Genomic DNA, 22,924 nt, shown 5'->3' with positions numbered 1-22,924 from the left:
CGAGTCGATTTTTTAACGGAAAATAAATGGTCGAAAAATATCGCGTTATATTCGGGCTAATACGGTATATGAGGAAAACATATTGTCATAGAATATAATTATCAATTTATGCAACAAGTGAAAGTTTCAAAATATAAACTTTTTCCTTAAATACAATTATCTAGCTATGGAAATTACATAATATTAGTTTGTAACAACAAATAAATAAAATAAAAAATTCAGTTACATAAAATGATTTTCATTGGTGAACAGAGTTGCATTTCCCAAATGAATATAAAGCACCAAGAATTTCGGAATCTGTCTTCATTGTATTAAAAGCAGTTAGGAAAGCTTTTACTGCAGGAAAATAAGTTTCATCTTTTTTCATCTTCTCACATATGTTGCCATACATTATATCAAGCTGCTGTTTCAAATATTCATAATGCTGAAAAATATTTATAAGTGCAATTTGATATAAATATATTTTTAAAAAAGTGATTATTATCTTAAAGGTTTCACATATTGTAATCAATATAAATTGCATATTACTTTGAAAAATTTGACTCTCACCCTTGTCATTTCAGTAACAGCAACAGGAGGATTGTAAGGGCTATGAATGCTATCACTAACTCCGTCATCGTTAGTTGTGTTATCTATTGATTGATCCATTTCCTATAATAATTGATTATTTAAAAAATAAATTAACATTACATTGCATAAATACTTTAATCGTAATGTAAAATTGAAATTCACATTGTTTTAAGATTTTATAGTAATACTAGATGATGTATCCAGCTTCACTCAGGAAAATGTTATACTAGGTAAAGGTAATATACTTGTATAAAAATGTATACATGAAAAAAAACTTATACTAAATTATAAGATAATAGATCTGACCAAAAACAATTTTACATCAAATGGAATTCTAGGAACTCACTGACAATCTGACACAAATGAAAATGGCAATGGTAATATATTCAATACACACTTTGCTAAAATAACAGGCTTATCAGCTTTCATTGATGTCCACTTTTGCTTATTAATGACCACAAAACTAGCCTATTGCATTCAAATTTCATGGTTCACTTCGCACCCACTGGTCTCCAGGCAAAACTTCCTGTTCTTGTGAAATACCCGATAAGAACTAGGTACTGTTGCAAATAATATGACAATTCTATCAAAGCTTATAAAATTGAATGATTTTGGAAATGGAAAGAAGTGTATTTCATATAAAGTTTCATAGAAAGCAGTTCAATATTCTCATGTGATCATATGATACTCAAACAAACAGTTTTGAATTCAATTTTATATATACAGTAAAATCTTGTTATTTCAAAACTCAAACAACCAAAAAACACTACTTCAAATTATCCCAACTTTTTCCAAATCAAATTTTTTTTTTGTACTTTTCAAATAAAATTATGACATTATCTTATATAATTTCACTTGATCACTTACAAATGCATCAATATTACAAGTTATTACTTAGTAATTTAAACTGTTTTGAAAAAACCATCAGTTGACATGTGTTTTAATGAAAATGTAACAAAACTGCATTCAAAGCAAGTACAAAAGAAGCTTAAGTGCTTCAATAAGAATTACCTAAGAATTTTGTCTAGAAGACAAATGACTAGGTCTATGAAGAATTCATCATCTTGAGTTTTGAGAATACAAAAATCATGTGATCTGATGAAAACAAGCTCTATTAACTGCTAAAGTTATGTATGCACTCTATCATGAATATTCACATGTATTTAACCAACTTTGGAATTATTGAAACAATAGATTTTTGCAAAAAATGTCCAAAATAATTAAATGTCAAACAGATTTCTTTCATAAAAATAAAAAAATTATCTCTTCATTTGCAACATGTACAATGTTTGAATGACCTAGAAAGGAGGTCCAATAAATCAGCAATGTGTAATTGGTAGAACTGAAAACAAACCTGCCTCTTGGGCATGAAAACTTTCCTTATAAACACACAATATGATGGAAAATTTCAAATTAAATGATACTTTTGCAGGTCACCGAACCAGATAATGACTGAATTTCATTTTACATGTATTTTGAATTATCTGCACTAAAATATATGCAAAATCCTGTTCTATTGGCTGGGGACTAGACTTGACTTCAAATTACACAATACTTCAAATGATCCTATATTGAAATAACAAAGTTTTAATGTACAATATATAGATTTAATATTTTCTAATTTGTAAAAATTTAATAATTACTCATTGTTTAATCTTATATATAAAATTCTCGTGTCACAATGTTAGTTACCTTACTCCTCCGAAACGGCTTTACCGATTTTTACCAAATTTTATATGCATATTCAGTAGGTCTGAGAATCGGCTACTATCTATTTTACATACTCCTACACCATTTCCCCCTTTCAAAAATATATTTATATATGGATTAAGGCTTTTATGTCCAACAGATGGCGCTAACTTCCGACGACCTAAGTTTGCTTTTCTGTGAGGCATTATGCTTTTCTGTGAGAATGGACTGAAGCAGATCATTTTCTATCTATCTATATAAATAAAATATAACGTTCGTTTGTTCCTACCGATTCCTTTGAAATTTTGACACAACGTTGCATTCGAATACGCACGTGTTTTTATATAATATACATGTCGAAATTCCCCCCAGTGGGGGGAGATGGATGGGATTAAGGCTTACCGTGAAGAACTCGGCTTCTATTATACTATTTTACATGCGGTTTTTTGCGTTTTAATAGGTTACGTCAACAGAATATACACTAAAAAGGGATTTTTTGATATTCCCCAGCAGGAAAAGTGACGGGATTAAGGCTTACTGTGAAGAACTCGGCTTTTATTATACTATTTTAGATGCGTTTTTGATTGCGTTTTAATAGAGTACGTCAAGAGAATGTACACTAAGAAGGGATTTTTTGAAATTTCCCCCACGGGGGAAGTGTTATACATTTATAATAGATACATTTTGAGCCACAACAACGCGTGGCCGGGTCAGCTAGTTAAACTATAAAAATAAAAGATATAATAATTATTGTGATTATAGATATAGCATTCATTTAAAATAAAAAATCACAAAATTAAAATTAGTATTTGTTTTCCCAAATAAAATGATTATAATTATACAAGATTTTATAAAAATTTGCAATTATGTTGTAGGACTGATTACATTATATCAGTCATAGAACATAATTTATCAGTCAGTTATCATCCTAATTCCTAAGTAATTACATTGCAATAAACAGATTCTATTGTAAGTTTTGAATTAAAAATTACAGTTAATGTGGATCATTTTAAACTTACCTCACAATTGTTAACAGGCTGAAGCCACATATCTAAGAAAAATTCTTCTCCAGTTGCAATAGTATAAAATAAATGTCTTTGCTCAGGCATAAGCATTGGCACATGCAAACCTAAAATATTATATTTCTGAGCAACAGCAATTTGATGTTTACATAAAGCCCCATTCTGACCAACATTACAGCTACAAATCCATAATTCTGTATCAACAGCATATGTATATCCCATTTTCCTATTATCTGGTATTTCAAATACAGATGGAGATATTTGAATTATATCATGTAAAGATGCAACATTTCTCAATTCTGATATTTTTGCAGCAATCAATGATGTTATCCTATTATGAGCTGAATCTATCAACTTCTTATGAAAATAGTCTTCCATTCTGTAAAAAATTTATCATAGTTTTTTATATATCAATATCAACAGACTAAATTAAATAAAATGTTCAATTATTCAAATTTAATCAAAAAACTTAATAAAATATATTCTAACCTATTTATTACAAAATCAACTAAATGTATCACACTAAAGGCTTTGAATGGTCCCAAAATATTTCCTTTCAGATCTTTAGAAACAGATTCAACTAAATCAGTTATTGTTGTGCCTTGAAGAGAAGGTAATGGTATATGCTTTCTGTAACATAATGCCCATTGACGTCTTCTGGTCCATAAATCTTCTAAATAATTTCTGAAAGTCGAATAAAAATCACAACATTTTCCTTGCAAACATCCATCTATCTAATTAATAAATGATTTATTATTATTGTATAGCTACCTGAAATTAATGTACTTTTGTACACAAGGATCATTAATTATATAAGAATAAGTTACATCTAAAGCTTGTTCATTCTCAGCATACAATAATCTAATGAGATAATTCATCAACATTGGTCTATCTTGTTTGTGTATTCGATCTGTATCTAACCATAGCCATCTCCACATTGACTAAGTTAAAAAATATATATATATATTTATAATAATAATAATAATAAAATAGAAATATAAAGTAAACTAATACTCATTAAAATATAGAATAAAGAATTTTTCTAATTAATTATTTTATCCATATTAATTTTACCTGTCTGATCAGAAGATCACTTAAAAATAATTCACTATTAGACCAAACTGAATGTAAAGCACTTTGTAAGGAATCATTATCATCGCTAACAAAATACCATGGTCCTTGTGTACCACGTCCATAAAATGCCCAATTTGGTAAAGTTTCCTAAAAGCATAAAAATATTTTGCCATAAAAAAAAAACAAATTAAAAAATTTAAGAAAAATAAAGATTATAAAAATAAAAGAATTTCTTTGACGTAAATAGGAATATAAATTTTGTTTTTTTAATATATTTTATTGTACTGCAATTTGAAAAATCCAGCAATGAGTTGCTTAACTTTCCCAGCAACATTTGGTGGCACCATCTGTTATGATATTTTATTAAAAAAACTTTTTATATTTTTAACTGTTATAAAATGGCAAAAAGCTTCATTTTGAGAGTAGGGATGAGTTTTATAAAAAAAAAAAATTGTAAATGCTAATAATGAGTAAAATCATCATTAAGTCTGACCCTACTGGAGATAAACATGACCCTCCTTATCTCTCCATCCCCTCAACCTTTAATCAACAAAATTTAATAGTATCAATTCCCCTAATAAACATACCTTCCTGCAAAATTTCAGAAATTTTTAATAAAAAACACAGGATTTATTAAGCTTCTAAGACGGTGAAGAAAAGCATGCCCCCCTCACACACAAACATCCATACATATAAAACAACCTCCAAATTTTTTTGCATTTCTCAATGTTTCAAGGTCCCAAGTCTAAAAATGTAAAAATCTTGGGGGGGGGTCATTTTTTGACAGATCACTATACTTTCCCTCTGTTATATATAACAGCTGGGAAACAAGCTGTTGGAGATATTTGTTTGGAGAAAAATTATATATCTATAAATCCTACTGTCTGTTTGCCTTAATCTTGAGAATGAAGTTAGACAGATGAAAGCCAAGACCAAATATGAAAAGATTAGAGGCAGGAGGTCCTGATTAACTATACACAAACTACTGGTCTTGTGAATTCAATTCAGAAATTTTCTCCTGAAAGCAGTTGATAGATGACTGGCATGACTCTATTGCTAACAGGAAAAGTATGACGTACAGGGGCAAGGCACTACTAATTTGAAGTGGAGAGCATATAATTTAAATTAAATACATTAAAAATTGCAAGCATTGTGACAATGTCATACTAAATAATTGCTTGCTATGATAATAATAATGTTGATTATAATAATAGATGTTTTTTAAACCAAAGTTAATATTTAATTTAGCCATAACACAAAAATATTAACAGCACATCCAATTCAATTCAGACAATCTTCAAAGATAAACATAAATACTAATAGATATATTCATCCCAAACAATCTGATCTTTTAACAATAAAAATTAATTTCTTCACTGGAAAAAAAAAAATCACAGATATAAAGAACCTAAATGTCAAACAGACAGAAAATACTAGAAGAATAAGTCATTTCCAAATGCACAAATAAACTGTTCTTGTATAATGCAATTTACCCAATTCATCCTCAGACAGAGAGACAAAACATTACATAGAAAATATTAAAAGTTTTGGAAATTATTTGGTTAAGTTGGTTTGATTAAGTATTACCCTTAGCTTTTTATGGAGATTTGTTTCTTACATTTTAAATTTCATAAATATTTCTAAATTACCTACATAAAATTTTATAGAAAAATGTTATGGAAAAAAATTCATTGATGATAAATGTCAATTGATACCCTGAACAACCTTAATCATTATAATAAATATACCCCTTAATCTTATATAACAAAATATATCCTGAATATAAAATTACAAAATGCTTAAACTGTTTTGGTTAAATCAATTTTCATATATAAGATTATTCAAACTTAAAAATATATAAAAAAAACTTTAAAAATATGATGATATTTGAATGATGATAATAAATGAGATATTGCATTAATATAAAACAAAAATAATGCAATAAAATAATTTCTTCAAATAGTAGTTTTTTAAAACAAGTTATAGTTCAAATACAATAGACAACATTGGATTTATTGAACTCAGGATAAACAGTAGATGTTCAAAATGATTATAGTCACATTAAAATCTTATATAAAATCATACAAATCTCAGAAGTTTCAAAAATATCTACATTCAATCATCTTAAGCTATTAGTTTTTACAAATTTTATGTAGTAAGTTAACTGTTAAATGTAGACATAAACAACACTACACTACAGTATATGCATTAAAAAAGTATCATTAAACGCGACTGTATGTTATTTGATATGAGTTGCTAATTGGAGATAAATCAATTATTAGGAACAATCTTTTTATTGATGATAATAAAAATGTCTTTTTATTAACTTTATATTATTTAAAATAATAACTTAATAAAAAAAGTTTTCATTTCACAAAAAATTCAAATAAAAAATAATTAAATTCAATTACCTTTATAAGATTGAAGAGAGTTAGCCAAGATGTTTTACTTTTGTTGCTAGTTATTCCAAGGGCAAGTGGTAAACTTCCAACTGCAGAACGAACAAGAAATAATATCAAACGGCAGTGAAATCTATCAATACCTTTGGTTGAATCACAGAAGCAGACCTCTCCTGATTCCCTTACTAATCTATGAATTCGAGCCATAATAGGTGTACAAATAGCTACATAAGGATGTACAGTTTCTTGTTCCACTTCGTAATAAACAACAATTTTTCCTCCTTCTTCATCATGTTCAGCATTGTAAGAGGCAGCTAATCTTTTCAAATGTTCTTTTTCATTGTTCATAGTAATGTGATTTCTAATTTGCTTTTCATATATTTCATTTGAATCATTTATATTTTCACTAGAATTATTAAATGCACTTTTATCAGACAAATCCTTTTGATTTTTAAAAAACATTTTATGAAAATGTTGACAATTATCAACAGTTGGACAAAAATATCTATCAGCTAGAATTTTGGGATATTTTTCACCATATTCTATTTGCAAATCAAATCTATGAAGATGTAAGGCAAATGATGGTCTATAGCCATCTGCAAACATTTTATTAAGCTTATTAAGAATATCTGTGGAAACAGGCCGAAACTTTAGAATATTATCATCTAAAGGATGATTATGACAAAATTTGATTAGAAGACTACAAGAATTTGTTGTTGTTGACCTTGTAGTAGTATTTAGTGATTGAAGCACAGGGTCGTCTGATATAACAGCAATTATAGATGCTGGACAAGAAGTATTTTTTGTTGCTCTCTTCTCTTCCTTCTGCTTATTTCGTGTATTATGTTGACATCTGTACAATATATAAATGAAATAATTTATACACAAGTTCAGATACTTCAATTACTGATGATTAATATAAAAATTTACCTGAATCTTAATTTTTGAGAACCAGGATATGTTTGTCCTAATTTCATAGTTATTTTTGTTTCTTCATTATATTGTTTTATCCAATTAAAAATATCATCTTTACTAGCAATATTTGTTTGTAATCGTAGAGTATAATTATCACCATCGCCATGTTCTTCAGCAAGTGTAAGATAAGTGAATCCGCTTGGAAGTTTAATTGGTATTCCTTCTAAGCAGTTTGACTAAAAATATCAAATTTATTCACAAATAAATTCAAGAATTATAACTTCTCAAATGAAAATTTATATTCAGCACATCATCAATCACTAAAAAATTTAAAAAATGCAACAATTAATTGAAAATTTGAATAACTTCCTTCCAGAAACTTTTTCAACTAAACTAATGATTAGTAGTAGTTAAAAATTTTTGATAAATATAAATGATGCTAATGAACTTACATTCATATCATACTTATCTGTCTGTACACCAACGTCTTGAAGAATCATTTTGTTAGAAGGAAAACTAACCCAATCATTTGGTTGATCATGTTTATAATCAGATTTAATGTTAATTGGAGCAGGCTACAAAAATAAAACTCATTTATAAACATTTTAATGACTACATTTTAGAAATTTTTAATGCTACCTACATGTTTCTTTGCAAGATGTTTAGTAAATTTTTCTTTCATTTTTGCTCTAAAAGGGCATATAGGACAGTGATAATGCCAATATCGTTTGTTTGATGAAACAGTTGCATTTGGTTCGCATTTATAACCACATCTCACTAAAAAGTAGCCTACAAATATTAAAAATAATATCCACAACAGTATGTTTATTAACTTTTCTCAAAATATTAAGTCAGAAGATTATATAATGTATATTAATTATAAAAAATTTACTTATTCTTTTCATAAAACAAGATATTAAAGAAAATCTAATAGTGTGCATAAAAGTAATAGGAACAGTAAAAAAAAAATTTTTTTAACTGCAGTTATAATTATTTATTATTTGTTTAAATAATTTACATTAAATTAACTATTTATTTTAATATTCTTTAAATAATAAATGTTATTCAAACAAATAATGAACTAAAAAAAAACTTGTAAAATCAAGTTTTGTCAAATAAAATCAATAGGTTATCAAATTGTTTCATTTTTTCCAAATATTTTATTAAAATTATTAAATAATATAACCAATAATACCACACATCAATTACAAATTACTTCAGTTCAAAAAAATTATACTTTAATTAAACATGTCATCAAAAATTTAAGTCCAAATAATATAAAATACAGTTAAGATAACTGATGATAATACTTCTTATGTTTGAATCATTGTTTTTTTAGAATAATAGCATGGCTCAAAAGGAATCCTTTTAATACAGCTTTATGTTTCCTTATAAAAAGATTGCAATTAAAAAGTGTAACATTAATTTGAATACAAAAAAACATCAACACATGTATACAGGGTAGTCCATTTTAATCAATTCATTGAAAGAATTAAAAAAAAATCATTATATCAAAAGTGTTAAACTTCTGGGGCAACAAGGTGGAGTAATCTGTTTCGTCACAGATGGTGGTGCTACAATTGATGAAAATGGGGCCAAATTTAATTCATTTTCTTAAATGGTAACCTATGTTTTATTGTTCATTATGATTCTACGTAAAAGAATAAACTTTTATCTAATATTTTTTGAAAGAAATTTATCAGAAGTTATGAGTATTTAAAGTTTTACATGGCGACCACACCATATACACATGAATCTGTGGATATCAGTGAAGTTCATTAAAAAAAATAAGAAAAATACTAAAAATATCATTAGGACACTGCTATTATTTGCTGAAATTATTCTTTTTCTTCAAATAATCTATTGATATAAAACGAGTGCCACAGCAAGTTAAAGCCATCAGGTTTGTGATAAAGAGAAGACATTGATTGTGACTGTTAAAAAGACATGGTAGATGTAGATAAAAAATTTTTTTATATAGAATCATAATACACAATAAAAAATGGAAATTCTCATTTAAGAAAATGAAATTGATTCCATTTTTCATTGATTGTAGTACAGTAGAGTTCTAGAAACCCAATTCTTGAGAACTTGTCATTCCATAAAATTGTCGTGTTGTTAAAAAAAAAAATCTACTTTCTACCTGTATAACTTAACACTAGAATCAAATAAGTTATTATTCATTGGCAACACTTGATAATAGCATGAAATCCACATTTTAACAAAGAATATAACCCTTTTTCCAAAGTTCCATTGTAAAATGCCATGACACAAATGTCACTAACTCAAAAGTAGTCACTGAATGGCTAATATTGCTTTTAATTAAAATTTAACTACAAATAGAAACAGTCACTAATAGTAAGTAGTTAGTACATACAGTAGAGCGTCGATAAGTGGAACGTCGGTAAGTGGAATGGCCGGAAAGTGGAACGATTTTCAGTCGGACTGTGTCGTGCTGAATCGAATGTTTTTGATACTAAATTTACTTCTAAAGTATAATTTTCATGTTTTTTATATTCTTTAATATATTTATTTTGTTTGTACAAAATGCAGAAATAATTTTTAACGATACGATAGCCTCGATGATTATTATAAAAATTTTCGTTAGGCTTAAAATCGACGAAAATTCAACACGAAGCGACACGCAACGGAGAAAAATTCAACAGGAAGCGATACGCAATGGAGAAAAATTTGAACATCGGACAGGTTAATGTATTTTTTCGTACAAAGTCGGAAACTGGAACAAATCATTAACTGGAAGGACCCCAGTCCCCAATTGGTTCCACTTTTCGACGCTCTACTGTATATGAATTTCTACATATAATACCTTTACTAAAATTCCACTTCATTGCTATGCTGAAAAACTTGTCATTTACAGTAACTCATTACCTTCTCAGTTCATATAGAGTTTATGAGACTCTACTGTACCATCCATAATGAAATCTTGTGGCTCCCTTGAAGTTTAACATTTCAGGTTTAAGAAAATTTTGTAAGATGCATATTTTTCATGTTATTTTAGTGGAATGATTAAAATGGACCACCCTGTGTATAAATATATATTACAATATTTAAATTGTTAAATAATTCTGAAGATCAGGAAATTTGTTCCTTAAAAATACCAGATAAACTAAAAAAACTGGTAGAAGGCTTCACAAAAGTTTTCTGAAGTTTTAACTTATAGATTACAATTTTTATATTTAAATTGTTTTTTTGATGGTTTTTACTGTTTATAGTGTTATGAGTTTTGTACAATTGGAAATATGACTGTTTTTCAAATAAAATATTTAGAAAACAGTCAATTCCAAACAGAACTCTTACAATTTAACACAACAATGTTTATGTTCTACAAGTCATAATTAAGTATCAATTTATTATATTTAATAATAATTTTGATCCAAGTATTAAAATTATTGAGCCACATTAATGCAAGAGTGTATCCAGCCATGGCTGTGACCTTAAAGATTTCATTTATGGTTGTTTAGTATATGTTATGCTGTTGTGTATAATTATACACCTTATCCCAAAAACAATACTTGAACATATCAAACAACAACTAAAATAGATACATCAACACACAGGCACAAACACTAAATAAACAGATCAGACACTCATTGACAATATCTCAACAACTATCACCCACAAAAACACACGACACAACATGCACTAATGAAAACAATTACAAGCAGTTTTTACACTATTGACACTGAAACAACAATACAAACAACATTCTATAAAATACATACCAATCATGTGTCTTCCTATATGGTAAAAAATATTTACATCAGACATCACAAACAAAATATACCATCATAGAGAAAAACATATTCTCACAGAACAAAAAAGCTGTAATAGAAACCACAAAGAACAGTTACTCATAAATTCAGTCATTCTCATTCTCTGATAAGCACACAAACAACACACTGCATATACATATTACAGGAAGGCATTTAACAGCATCTCATACTCATGGTTATCACATACAATATGCCTATACAAAATAACATCCACAGTCATTACATCTTTAGAAAACACAATGCAACACCTCAAAACACTTTCATCCTGTATTAAAAAATCCAGGATGAAATTGTTTTAAAATATTTTCTACAATAAAAATTTTGAAGATATCAAATGTCAAAGAACTTTTGAACAATTTATCAAAATATAGGCAGTGAAGAGTCTATAAAGAAAGATCACTTCTGCCAGCATTAATTGTGTTCCAGTGATTGTGGGATATTTAGAAGACTTCAAAAGTTTCCTTTCTTGTTTGTCTTTAATGTTGTATATTTGTATATTTTTTAAATTATGCCTGACTTCATAAATAATCAAAACAAACCAAACACACAAAAAACAAAGCATTTTCAGTCCACTTTGGCTTTGTTCAAACTTGGGTTAAACAAAGTGGCTTTGTTTAACCCAAGTTTGCACAGTGGCAAGTTTGAACAAAGTGGCTTTGTTCAAACTTGGGTCAATGGGTTAAACAACACTAAATTCAAATACAACAACAAACACAACAAAGTAATACAAATACATGTTATCTCATGTACAGTACATGGACAACTCTTATATTTCATACATGCACAGCTAAATCACTTATTAGATGTTACATACACTTATTCCACTGACATTAAAATGGAGTTTGTCTTAGACAAATGTGGAACACTTCACATAAAAAAAAAAACAAATAATGTGACCTCTTTCTCTAATGCCTACTGTGTTAACACTGTGCTGTTGCTAGAGCAATTGAATTAAAAGATTCACCAACCTATAAATGGATCCTATATAGAAAAATTCATTACTCCCTATGATAGTGAAATAAAACAAAAATTAAAAACTGCCATTTAAAATTCAGTGACATTTAATTTTAATAATTAAATGTCACTGAATTTAAAATTAAAAATTGCCATTTATTATCAATTTTTGATTTATTTCTGTACTATCTAATATTGTGTTCAATAGCAACTGTAGTTTACTCAACAAGAAATTCTTTGGAGGAATAATTCAGTTAAATGCCTATATAATATACTGTACATAGAGAGTATAGACATGTAATATACTGTATAGAGAGTGTAGACACAAGCATAGCACCAAGCTGCAATCATAGTGGAGTATACACTCCTCAGAAGGAATGCATGTAGCCACATGCACATTGCAGGACTGGTAGAGGTGACAGAGCTTTGCAAATGATTAAAGAACAAACAAAGATATGCAGCAGACACCTGTTTATTCAGTAACGAATACAGCTCCCACAGAAAACTATATGGCAAGGTATACTATCAACCAAATAATTAATGATTGCCTGAGTCATCCCTTGCCAAGCTGCATCCACTGCTACATGTATGTCATCTACAGTATGTGGCAGTGGTCCCCGGTGTATCCCACAGTGAATGAGATTCCAATGGTGTTCGAGGGGAGAGATTTGGCGAGACTGCTGGCCAGAGAAGGATCTGAATTCAATTCAAGCTGGTGAAAGTTTGCCAAGTGACTTGTAGGTGTGCATTGTCTTGCTGGAACACTGCATCAGGTTTGGCGTGAACCAGTGGCCAAACCATAAACCCCACAATTCATGTGACAAATTGATCTGCTGTCAGAGTACCAAAAATGGACATCAGGGCAGTCCTTTGATCAAACATGATGCCTGGTGTGGAGCCAGTGTGATGCATGGTGAAAAAGGATTGGCATTAGCTTTCCCTAGGATACTGTCATTCCTCCATATACAAGTGGGATTCATCGGTAAACAATACTCAATACCATTCAGTGATTGAGTTGCAATGACAATGACTCCATGCCAAGTGTGCAGCCCTGTGATGAGGTGACGAGTAGTTAATGGCACCCTGTTGCTGGTTGCCTCGTGTATAGCCTGACTTCATGCTACCTGTTGCAAATAGTTTAGCGAACACAGATGCACTCGATGACAGCAACAGGAAAAATCAGATGTCATGTGCCAGTGTGATCCACTCCCTCTTAGGCATGTTTGGACTTGTTCCTGTGTCCATCATGTCTCATATCACTGGATGATACTCATATCATGACCAACTGTGTGGTAACTGCATGTATTGACAAACTAAAGCCATACAGCTCACTATCATGCCATTTTCTATACTTCTGCAAAAGTTCAGCTGCCATGAATCATTGCTGATAGCATTTACAGCCTAAGTTGGCTGCTGGTCTTTACAGTCCAAAACTGGATACCACATGATCTGCTGCATACTCAAACTTAATCATTTGCATACTTCTGTCACCTCTACTAGTCCCACAATTTGCATGTAGCTACGTGCATTCCTTCATTGTGTTCCAATTTCACTTTTGAGGAGTGTGTATAATTCTTCTTCAATCTCGTCTTGTTGTTTGGTAATTTTATATTGTCTCTCTTTTTTTTCTGTGCTGCTACTGAAGAGGAACTGTGAATTAGAAGAGTTTGAAATGCATATAGTGTAATTGAATTACCTCTTTTATTAATAAAAAGGACTGTTGAGAAGATTAAGGTGATTAATTTTTATTTATTTTAAATTATCCTACTAAATAACTCCAACAAACCTTTATAATTAAACCAGCAAATAAAGTTTTTAATATATTTTGATAAGTGCTTTCAATCTGAATTGAGATCTGCTTCAGGTCAAAATGTTCTATACAAAAAATTGGAATGCTTAAAGAGCAATTTTAAATTTTTCCCAGATTCCAATTTGGATTGAAAGCACTTGTCAAAATATATTAAAAATTTTATTTGCTGGTTTAAATATATAAGGGTTTGCTGGAGTTATTTACTATATAACTAACTTTGAGAAGATTTAATTACTCTACTTTTGGGGTTTCTTGAAGTTTTATACCTTTCATAGATAACAGATTTGATGAATCTCCAATTACATACAAATAATAATTTATATAACAGTTTTAGTTCTATTAACATTTTCTCTAAAGTATTATAAAAATTTATGATACTAAAAATTCTAATTATGAGATATAACTATCTGCATACCACACTGAGATAACAATAATATAACACTCTGTAAAACCAGTAACTGGTGCAAAGAAAGGTTAAACAACAAATAACAAATGTTTTCTTAACTCCTTCCGAGCTCTTCTTCAGGCTTTTTAATTTGAAATTAGCAGGATATTCTAAATTCATTACAGAATATAATATTCAAATATAGAATAGAACTGTAAGATGAACAATTCAAACAATGGATTTATGCACATGCATACACAATTAAACTCCGCTGCAAACTCTTCCTTACTACTCCACATGCAGAACATCTCAAGTGCTTAGAGGCAGTGGAGATTTTTAAGGCTTACTGCAAGTCCACTTGTATTAATTTCAGGGAAAAGATGAGTTTTCAATGGCTTGGCAGGCTTTACTTGACAGTGGAGTTTAATTGTTGATCTTATTTAAGAGTAACACAGGTGTAAGCACACACATAAAGCCATTGTTCGAATTGTTCATCTTACAGTTCTACTCTATATTTGAATGTTATATTCCAGAATAAATTTAGAAGATCCTGCTAATTTCAAATTAAAAACCCTGAGGAAGAACTTAGAAGGAGTTAAGAAAACATTTGTTATTTGTTGTTTAACCTTACTTTGCACCAGTTATTGATTTTAGAGAGTTATATTAGTGAGATATAAGATAAAAACTAACCTTGAAATTCTACTCTACTCTTCCAATGTACTGTCATAAGATGCATTTTAATACGAGCAGGCTTTCCTGGTTTAACAACATCTTCTGGGCATAAAGGACAGCAATATCCAGTTCGACAAAGATGTTTGATAGGCCTTAAATCATCTTGACTTAAACATATCCACTAGAAATAAATATGAATAATCATCAGAAAACTTGCATAAATTTGTTGATTTAAAAAACAGAATAAAGTCTAGTTAAACTGTAGGAGATGATTTGTTGTGTAAGAAAAACAGTTTTATTTAATTCAGAAAATTTCATTTAACAAAACATGAATTACAAAGCAAAAACAAATTTATTAAAATTTGTAAAATAAAGAACTGTATCTAACAATCTTTCCTTGCACACAAAAAATAAATTTTAGTCATCACTACTATATTCCAAAACAATATTTCGCTGATATTTTTTATTTGACAATGTCTTCATTGCTTGTAATCTTTTGGGCATTTCTATAACTTTCTTTGGATTCTTTTGCTGATTTAGTTTACAAGAAGTCAGTTATAAGAGTGTGCTGAGTGCTCTGTTGCAATTTTTCAAGTTTATTACATGGTGCTAAACAAATTTCCAATTGTCTTTAAATTTGCTGGAGCACTCAATGGAGAGATCATTATCTGCAAAAAAATTTCTTAATTTTCTTACCAAGTCCAATCCTTCTCTTAATTTTTTAAAAGTGAATTGCTTAACAGATTCACCAGAATCTTTGGCTGAACTGTCTCCATTGACAGTTCAGTCAATTCAGCCAAAGACTACATGGGTCAACATTATCTATTAATTGCACAAATTCTTCATCATTCAAATCTTGTGTCATTAATTATTCCTGAATAGATATTTTGTTTGTCAATTCGAACTTGTATCAAGTGTGTTTGTTTTGTTCGAATTGGTCATGGAGGTGCAATTCATTTGTTAGTTAATCTCCTAACATCAAACATTATTTCTTTCTTTCTTTGGAGATTAATCTAAAATATTCTGACATTATGTGGGTGACAGACATTGACAATTTAAAAGCAAGAATCACAACTGCTACTGACTTGACTGTTGTGGAAATGCTGCAGCATACATGGTAGCATTTAGAGTAACAACTAGATGCTTTGCAATTCACTAATAGTGCACATACTGAATGTTTGTAACATTGTTACTTTAATAAAAGAAACTTTGGAAAATATAGATCCTAGAAATTCTTGTTTAAAAATCCTACATGTACAGTACTGTACCATCACATGTACCATCATAAAGCTATACAGTAAATTTTTTGGACCCCATACACATACCTGCATACAGTGGTAATATGGCAAGATATATATAGTATCTATATTTAAATTTATAACTTTGGGTCAAGATCTACATTATTTTTCTCTATTGTTGATTTTGAAATATTTGACAAGATATTTGATATGAAAGTTAAATATGTTTTATCTTCAATCAATTAAAATAACCACTCTTGCCACACGTACAAAACCATAATTTTTGACTTTACTGATAGAGGGGAAATAGAGTGAATCATTTAGTATGCGATCCATAGTAATGTCCCGATACTTTCTTCTTAGACTTGCAACAAGCTGAACAAATTAATCTAATAAAGAAAGCCTGTACACATAAAAAAATACAATTTAAAAACTAAAAAATAATAAAAATTAGTTTCTTGTGATTCTTAATGATATAAACTTGTAATATCATATAATTTTGTTTATTGCCAAAATTTTTATTATGCATGATATATTTATTAACAAGTGTACTGATTAACATTGTTTGTTTATAATTTTTCAAGCAATTTTATTAAACAAAGATAATTTGGAAATAAGGTTTTTTTTGTTATATTTCCAGGTCATCTGGAATTAGGAGTCAACAACTGTACATTGCTTCCTAATAATTATATAGATTTCTGTTTGAACGATCTATATATCATTCAAAACATGCATGCTAATAAAATTAACAACAGAAGAACAATTAAAACACTATTACAGTACATTGATTATATGTAAAATTAATCAACTTCAAACGTAGGCTACATATTAACAATAACAATAAATAACCTTTACTTCCGGTGACAAAACTTTAATAATTCGTTAAACAAACGCTTTCAACCTTATCCAAAGTCTGCTTCGTGTTATAGAACAATTCCAAAACCGGAATGCTAGGAAAAGAATGTTTTAAGATTAAATTTAAAATATTTTGAAGAGTTCGTTTAACAAATTATTAAAGTTTTGTCACCGGAAGTAAAAGTTATTTATTTATTAGTACCGGTGATTAAGTTAGAAGATATCTTTACATATTAACAATAAACTGTTGCCAAGATGCATATAACTGTAGGATGTGACAAAATTCACAGCTCAATCAAATATTTTCCTACATTTTTCTTAGATGATGCCTTCACTAGCATTTAATAAATTATATTATTAATCAGTCAGTAAATTAGTTGGTGCAGAATGTGTATAAAACTATCCATAATATTATGTTTATTTTTCAACTAAATTTCTCCATTAAATTAAACGCACAAAAGTTAATACTTACATCAACTTTCATTATATATAATGAGATAACTTATGATCATAAGATATCTCTCGATATTTATATATATTTAGATCATTAATTTAATAAATTTCTTTAAAAAAAATCACAAGTTCATTTTCAAAACAAACAAGCTTTCTTCTGTCAAAAGCACATTTCACAAACCTATCAATTTCATTCGCTCATGAGCGCCATCTAAGATATTGTATAGAAGTCATAAAGATCTGTATTTATGATACATAATTAAATAATATTTAAAGTAATGAGAAATTTTAATTTTTGAAAATAACTTTTTATAATTCATATTTAAAAGTATAAAAAAACTTTTTTAATACTTTTGAATAAGTATAAAAAATTCTTTCTACTTAAGCTAACATGATTTTCTAAGTAATACTTTCCGTAATTACACTGATCATATTCCAATTCATCAAAGTAAGTGAAATTAATTGAATAAAAAGTATTTTATTAACGATTGAAAATTTGAACAAGATATATAAATATATATAGGGCGAGTGTGAACTAATAGTAGGAATTTAAAAAACATGCTAAACGGCATATGAGATATAGTTTGAAATTATGAAAACACTTAAAAAACGACTGATATCTTAATTCTTCAATACTGACATCAATTTTCAAATAGTTTTTAATACTTGTCAATACTTCCTAAACTATTATTCATAAGGAAATTATTTCTTTTTAATATGAACAATTGAGAAAACTATATTGCCGAAATTTTGGAAACCCATCAGTGGTTGATTGGATCAAACCATTGAAGTTGATCCGGCCGTCACTACCATTAGTAGTGTATGACGGCCGGATGGCCAAGCGGTAAAGGTGGCAGCCTACCGCTCTGGGGGACCCGAGATCGAATCCGAACGGGTTGAATAATCCCCAGAAATTTTTCGAGGGGTGGTTCGTTTGGATATGTCGGGCCCCGTCCCTCACCACCCGGTTGCCCCATTGTGGGCCTGGCCGAACCCATAATGGGCCTACTAAAAAAGGCCCTCTTAGTGCCCACAGGGCGGAAAGAGTTAAAAAAAAAAACCATTAGTAGTGACGGGCGGATGACCGAGCGGTGAACTAGGGATCGAATCCAAAATTTCCAGGAACTTTTCAAGTGTGGTCCGTCCGGATATGTCTCTCACCACCCGGTCGCCCCATCGTGGGCCTGGCCAAATCCATAACGGACTTGCTAAAAGAGGCACTCTTAGTGCCTACAAGGCGGAGATTTAAAAAAATATATACATATATAGTTAGATGTGAGTTCGCACCTAACGAACAGCCAGGCTGCGTGGAATTTTCCGTTTTCTTCACGTCTAGTAGACTGGGAACTATAAAATCTTCCCAGGAAGCACCCTCTCCCCTTCTTGGCAGATTGTCCATTTGTTACGTTGTCGTATTCCATCACAACCAATCTTTCAATTTTTAATAAAATTTTAAATAAAAATCTTGAATATATTATTAAACAAGCTAACCGAGAACGATTTTAAAGACGGAATATCAAAGTATATTTTGAAAAAATGTAGTTAGGTTTGAATGTTTTAAAAAAAATCCTTCTTCTTGTTATGCATGTGTCTTTTTAGAACTTTTTTCATCTTGTTGATACTAACAGAATTTTCTTAGTAATGGGGAATAATCAAAATGTAATCAATCGATAGCAACATCGAATGGGAGACGGCCGGATGGCCGAGCGGTAAAGGTGGCAGCCTACCGCTCTGGGGGACCCGGGAAAAAGAATAGTCACTACATAAAATAAGTTTCTCTACCCTTCGACTGAAAGCGACTTTTTTTTTTTTTTTTTTTTTAAATCGAATTTAAAGCTTTAGAGAAAACTCTCTCGCTAGGTACTGGTGTTCCAAGAACGTATAAGCCGCGTTTCTTTAAACAGCGATAGTGTAGTTAAATGACGTCACGAGCAGTTTTGGCCAATTAGAAACCAGTTTCAGTGTGTTCGCTGTAAAGCGCTTCTCGAGCGCTGCATAAAGAAACGCGGGAATACTTTACCCTGAATTTATGTATCCGGACTCACAATTTTGTATTTTTATCGAAACTCTAATGAATTTTCTTTTCTTCGTACTATTTGTGTATACAAATACTGTACTGTCAAAGAGAGGAGTTAATTCTACCTTCATTACTGGAACTGCTCCTCAGGCGCACTTACAATCCTAATTGATAATTTACTCAAACAATCGCGATAGTATCGTCCTATTGAATCATTCGATATTTCATAGTCGACTACACTAACGCTATTCGATAATATCAATATTATAATACTTAAAAAAAAAACTCCGCCCTGTGGGCACTAAGAGGGCCTCTTTTTAGCAAACCCATTATGAGTTCGGGCAGGCCACAATGGAGCGGCCAGGTGGCATTGGCGTAGCCAGGATTTTGTTATGGGAGGAGCCTAATAGAGACTGTAATTTTTTGGAAGGGGCACCAGTTAACTGCGTGGGGGCCGGACTGTAATTTTCTGGGGAGGGGCACCAGGTTAACTGGGGGGGAGCCGTGCCCACTCATGCCCCTTCCTGGCTACGCCCATGCCGGGTGATGAGGGACGGAGCCCGACATATCCGGACGGACCACCTCCCGAAAAATTCCAGGGGATTTTTTCGACCAATATTATCCATCACTGAGCCACCTTCCCTTTGAGTTCTATCACAAACAATGGCGGCGGTGGGCTGGTCAAGGCTCAACTTATCCGTGGAAATTTTTGCTTATCCGGAAAACTTTGATTCGAACCTGGATCTTCGTATCTTTATCGCCTTGTCTACCCGACATTCTGAAGTGGCTATTTGAAGGAGCGACATACTGTATTTAAAATATGGAAAATGTTATTAATCGTATTAATTAAGGTCTTTAAAATTTTTATCATGGAATTTTATGGATGTAAAATAACTAAAATATTCGACGTCAAATATTTTGAGAAAATTAATTATTTTAAAGCCATTGGCAGATAGATACACAAATCTAAAAATATTTTGCAGAAAGTGCTGCCATCTCTCGCTAGGATTGTTCTTATGAATTGTGGTGTTTAAATTGTTTAAAGACATGTTTCTAAAGACTGTTTTGATTACTAGACGGTTATTTTGTACGAAAAATTATTTGGAGATAATAAATTTTAGAAAAATTAGTACTAAAACTATTAGCAAAGACGCTGTGAAGAATATTCAGCATGTTAATGTTGGAACTATTGGGCACGTGGACCATGGAAAAACAACTTTAACGTCTGCAATTACCAAAATATTATCTATAGAAGGATTAGCGAAATTCAGAAATTATTCGGATATCGATAAAGCACCAGAAGAAAGATTACGTGGTATTACTATTAATGCTAGCCACGTTGAATACAGCACAAAATCTCGACATTACGCACATACTGATTGTCCTGGACATGCTGATTATATTAAGAATATGATATGTGGAACATCCCAAATGGATGGTGCAATATTAGTGGTTGCCGCAACTGACGGTGAAATGCCGCAAACTAGAGAACATTTGTTGCTCGCAAAACAAGTTGGGGTGTCGAAGATTGTTGTGTTTATAAACAAAACTGATTTAGTAGATAATGATACGGTAGAATTAGTTGAATTAGAAATTAGGGAACTACTTGACAAATATGGTTTCAGTGGTAATAATACACCAATAATTTATGGCTCTGCTCTTTCAGCTTTAAAAGGTGACAAGTCGGAGACTGGAGAGGCTTCCGTAAGACGTTTACTTGATGCTTTGGATAAACATATTCCTACACCAGAAAGAGATATATATTCTAGTTTTCTTCTACCTGTAGAATCTATTGTAAATGTGCGAGGCAGGGGTACTGTTGTAATAGGAACGGTTATGAAAGGAGAATTAAAAAAAGGACAGAATGTTGAACTTAGTGGATGGGATACTAAACTTAATTCAACCGTAACTGATATACAAATATTTCACAAGCCAGTTGAAGGATGTAAAGCGGGAGATCATGTTGGTGTATTACTTCGAGGAATGAAAAAGGAAACATTACTAAAAGGAATGGTGATGTCATTTCCAAACACTTATAAATTATCAAATTGCTATTTGGCAAATCTGTATTTATTAAGTGAACAGGAAGGTGGAAGGAAAAGACCTATTAGTAAAAATTATTTTCAAAGATTATTTACTCAAACGTGGAACATTACGTGTCGTTTAAATGTGACATCTAATGATATGATAATGCCTGGAGATCAGGGAGAAGTCTGTTTAACACTTTTTAATAAAATGGTAATGGTGCCTGGACAAAGCTTTAATATTCGTGAGAATAATGTTACAGTTGCGTCGGGTATAATTACAAATGTTTTAGAAAGTATCCCTGTAACTGATCTTAAAAAATAATTAAAAATACTTATATTTACAGAAGTATTTTAATTATTTATCTCAATATAGTCTGATGTTTTCTGTTAAAAACGGAAAAAAAATTACATTACTAGTATTTTACTTTTCTGATTGTCATTTTTAACCGGCAATTAAAATAAATAAATTTTTATATAATATGTAAAAATACTAAACACCAAGGTAAATTTCTAAATGAGATTTGAATAAAAAATTATTTATTTTATATTTGGAAACTTAAAACTAATTAATATACACAGTAATTATTTTATACTTAGAGAATTAGTAAATATAGGTAGAATCACTTAAGATTTATTTTCAAAATATTTAGGAATAAAAGTCAGCTTTAGTATTAAGAGTCAAAATCTTGATTTCTTTAAAATGATTGAACAATTACTTACCATTAAATGAAAAAAATGTTTACTTTTCTAAATATTTGCAGTCTGATCATAATCAAGAGCTAATTAGAAATTAACATTTACTTATTTGTTGGAATAGTTGTGTGAGAGGTTTTAGAATATTTTAAAGAAACATATTTGAAGTAATAACTAGATATCTAATGTCAATGTTATAACTTGGAAGAAGAAAACAGAGAAATTTTAATTCAATTGCCTCTATGTCCTTATTTTATACTATATTTATTATATTGTTGATGAGTCTATCTCATCTCTAAAATTGCGCTGTTGTCAATGGCTGCACACCTTAGCGGTATGAAGGAGTACATGCCAGGA

The 22,924-nt window shown here is 30.1% G+C and overlaps 2 protein-coding genes across 2 annotated transcripts; one reads left to right on the top strand and one right to left on the bottom strand.

Moving 5' to 3' along the window:
- Nucleotides 1–132: 132 nt before the first annotated feature.
- Nucleotides 133–18,027, bottom strand: LOC136986737 (uncharacterized). The gene is made up of 12 exons (XM_067284340.1): nt 17,850–18,027; nt 15,303–15,465; nt 8,313–8,458; nt 8,122–8,244; nt 7,685–7,905; nt 6,767–7,607; nt 4,356–4,502; nt 4,053–4,222; nt 3,771–3,965; nt 3,279–3,660; nt 550–651; nt 133–424 (listed from the first exon to the last, which is right to left on the bottom strand). The coding sequence occupies exons 1-12, from the start codon at nt 17,859–17,861 to the stop codon at nt 239–241; spliced, it is 2,688 nt and encodes an 895-aa protein (XP_067140441.1). The 5' UTR covers nt 17,862–18,027; the 3' UTR covers nt 133–238.
- Nucleotides 18,028–20,832: 2,805 nt separating this feature from the next.
- Nucleotides 20,833–22,220, top strand: mEFTu2 (mitochondrial translation elongation factor Tu 2). Its single transcript, XM_067284330.1, has one exon. The coding sequence runs from the start codon at nt 20,895–20,897 to the stop codon at nt 22,194–22,196; it is 1,302 nt and encodes a 433-aa protein (XP_067140431.1). The 5' UTR covers nt 20,833–20,894; the 3' UTR covers nt 22,197–22,220.
- Nucleotides 22,221–22,924: the final 704 nt, after the last annotated feature.

Source organism: Centruroides vittatus, unplaced genomic scaffold (genome assembly GCF_030686945.1).
Source record: "Centruroides vittatus isolate TY-2023 unplaced genomic scaffold, ASM3068694v2 scaffold_1167, whole genome shotgun sequence".
Lineage (NCBI taxonomy): Eukaryota > Metazoa > Arthropoda > Arachnida > Scorpiones > Buthidae > Centruroides > Centruroides vittatus.
The sequence above is the reverse complement of the archived record's forward strand: the minus strand, read 5'-3'. Positions and strand labels throughout refer to the sequence as shown.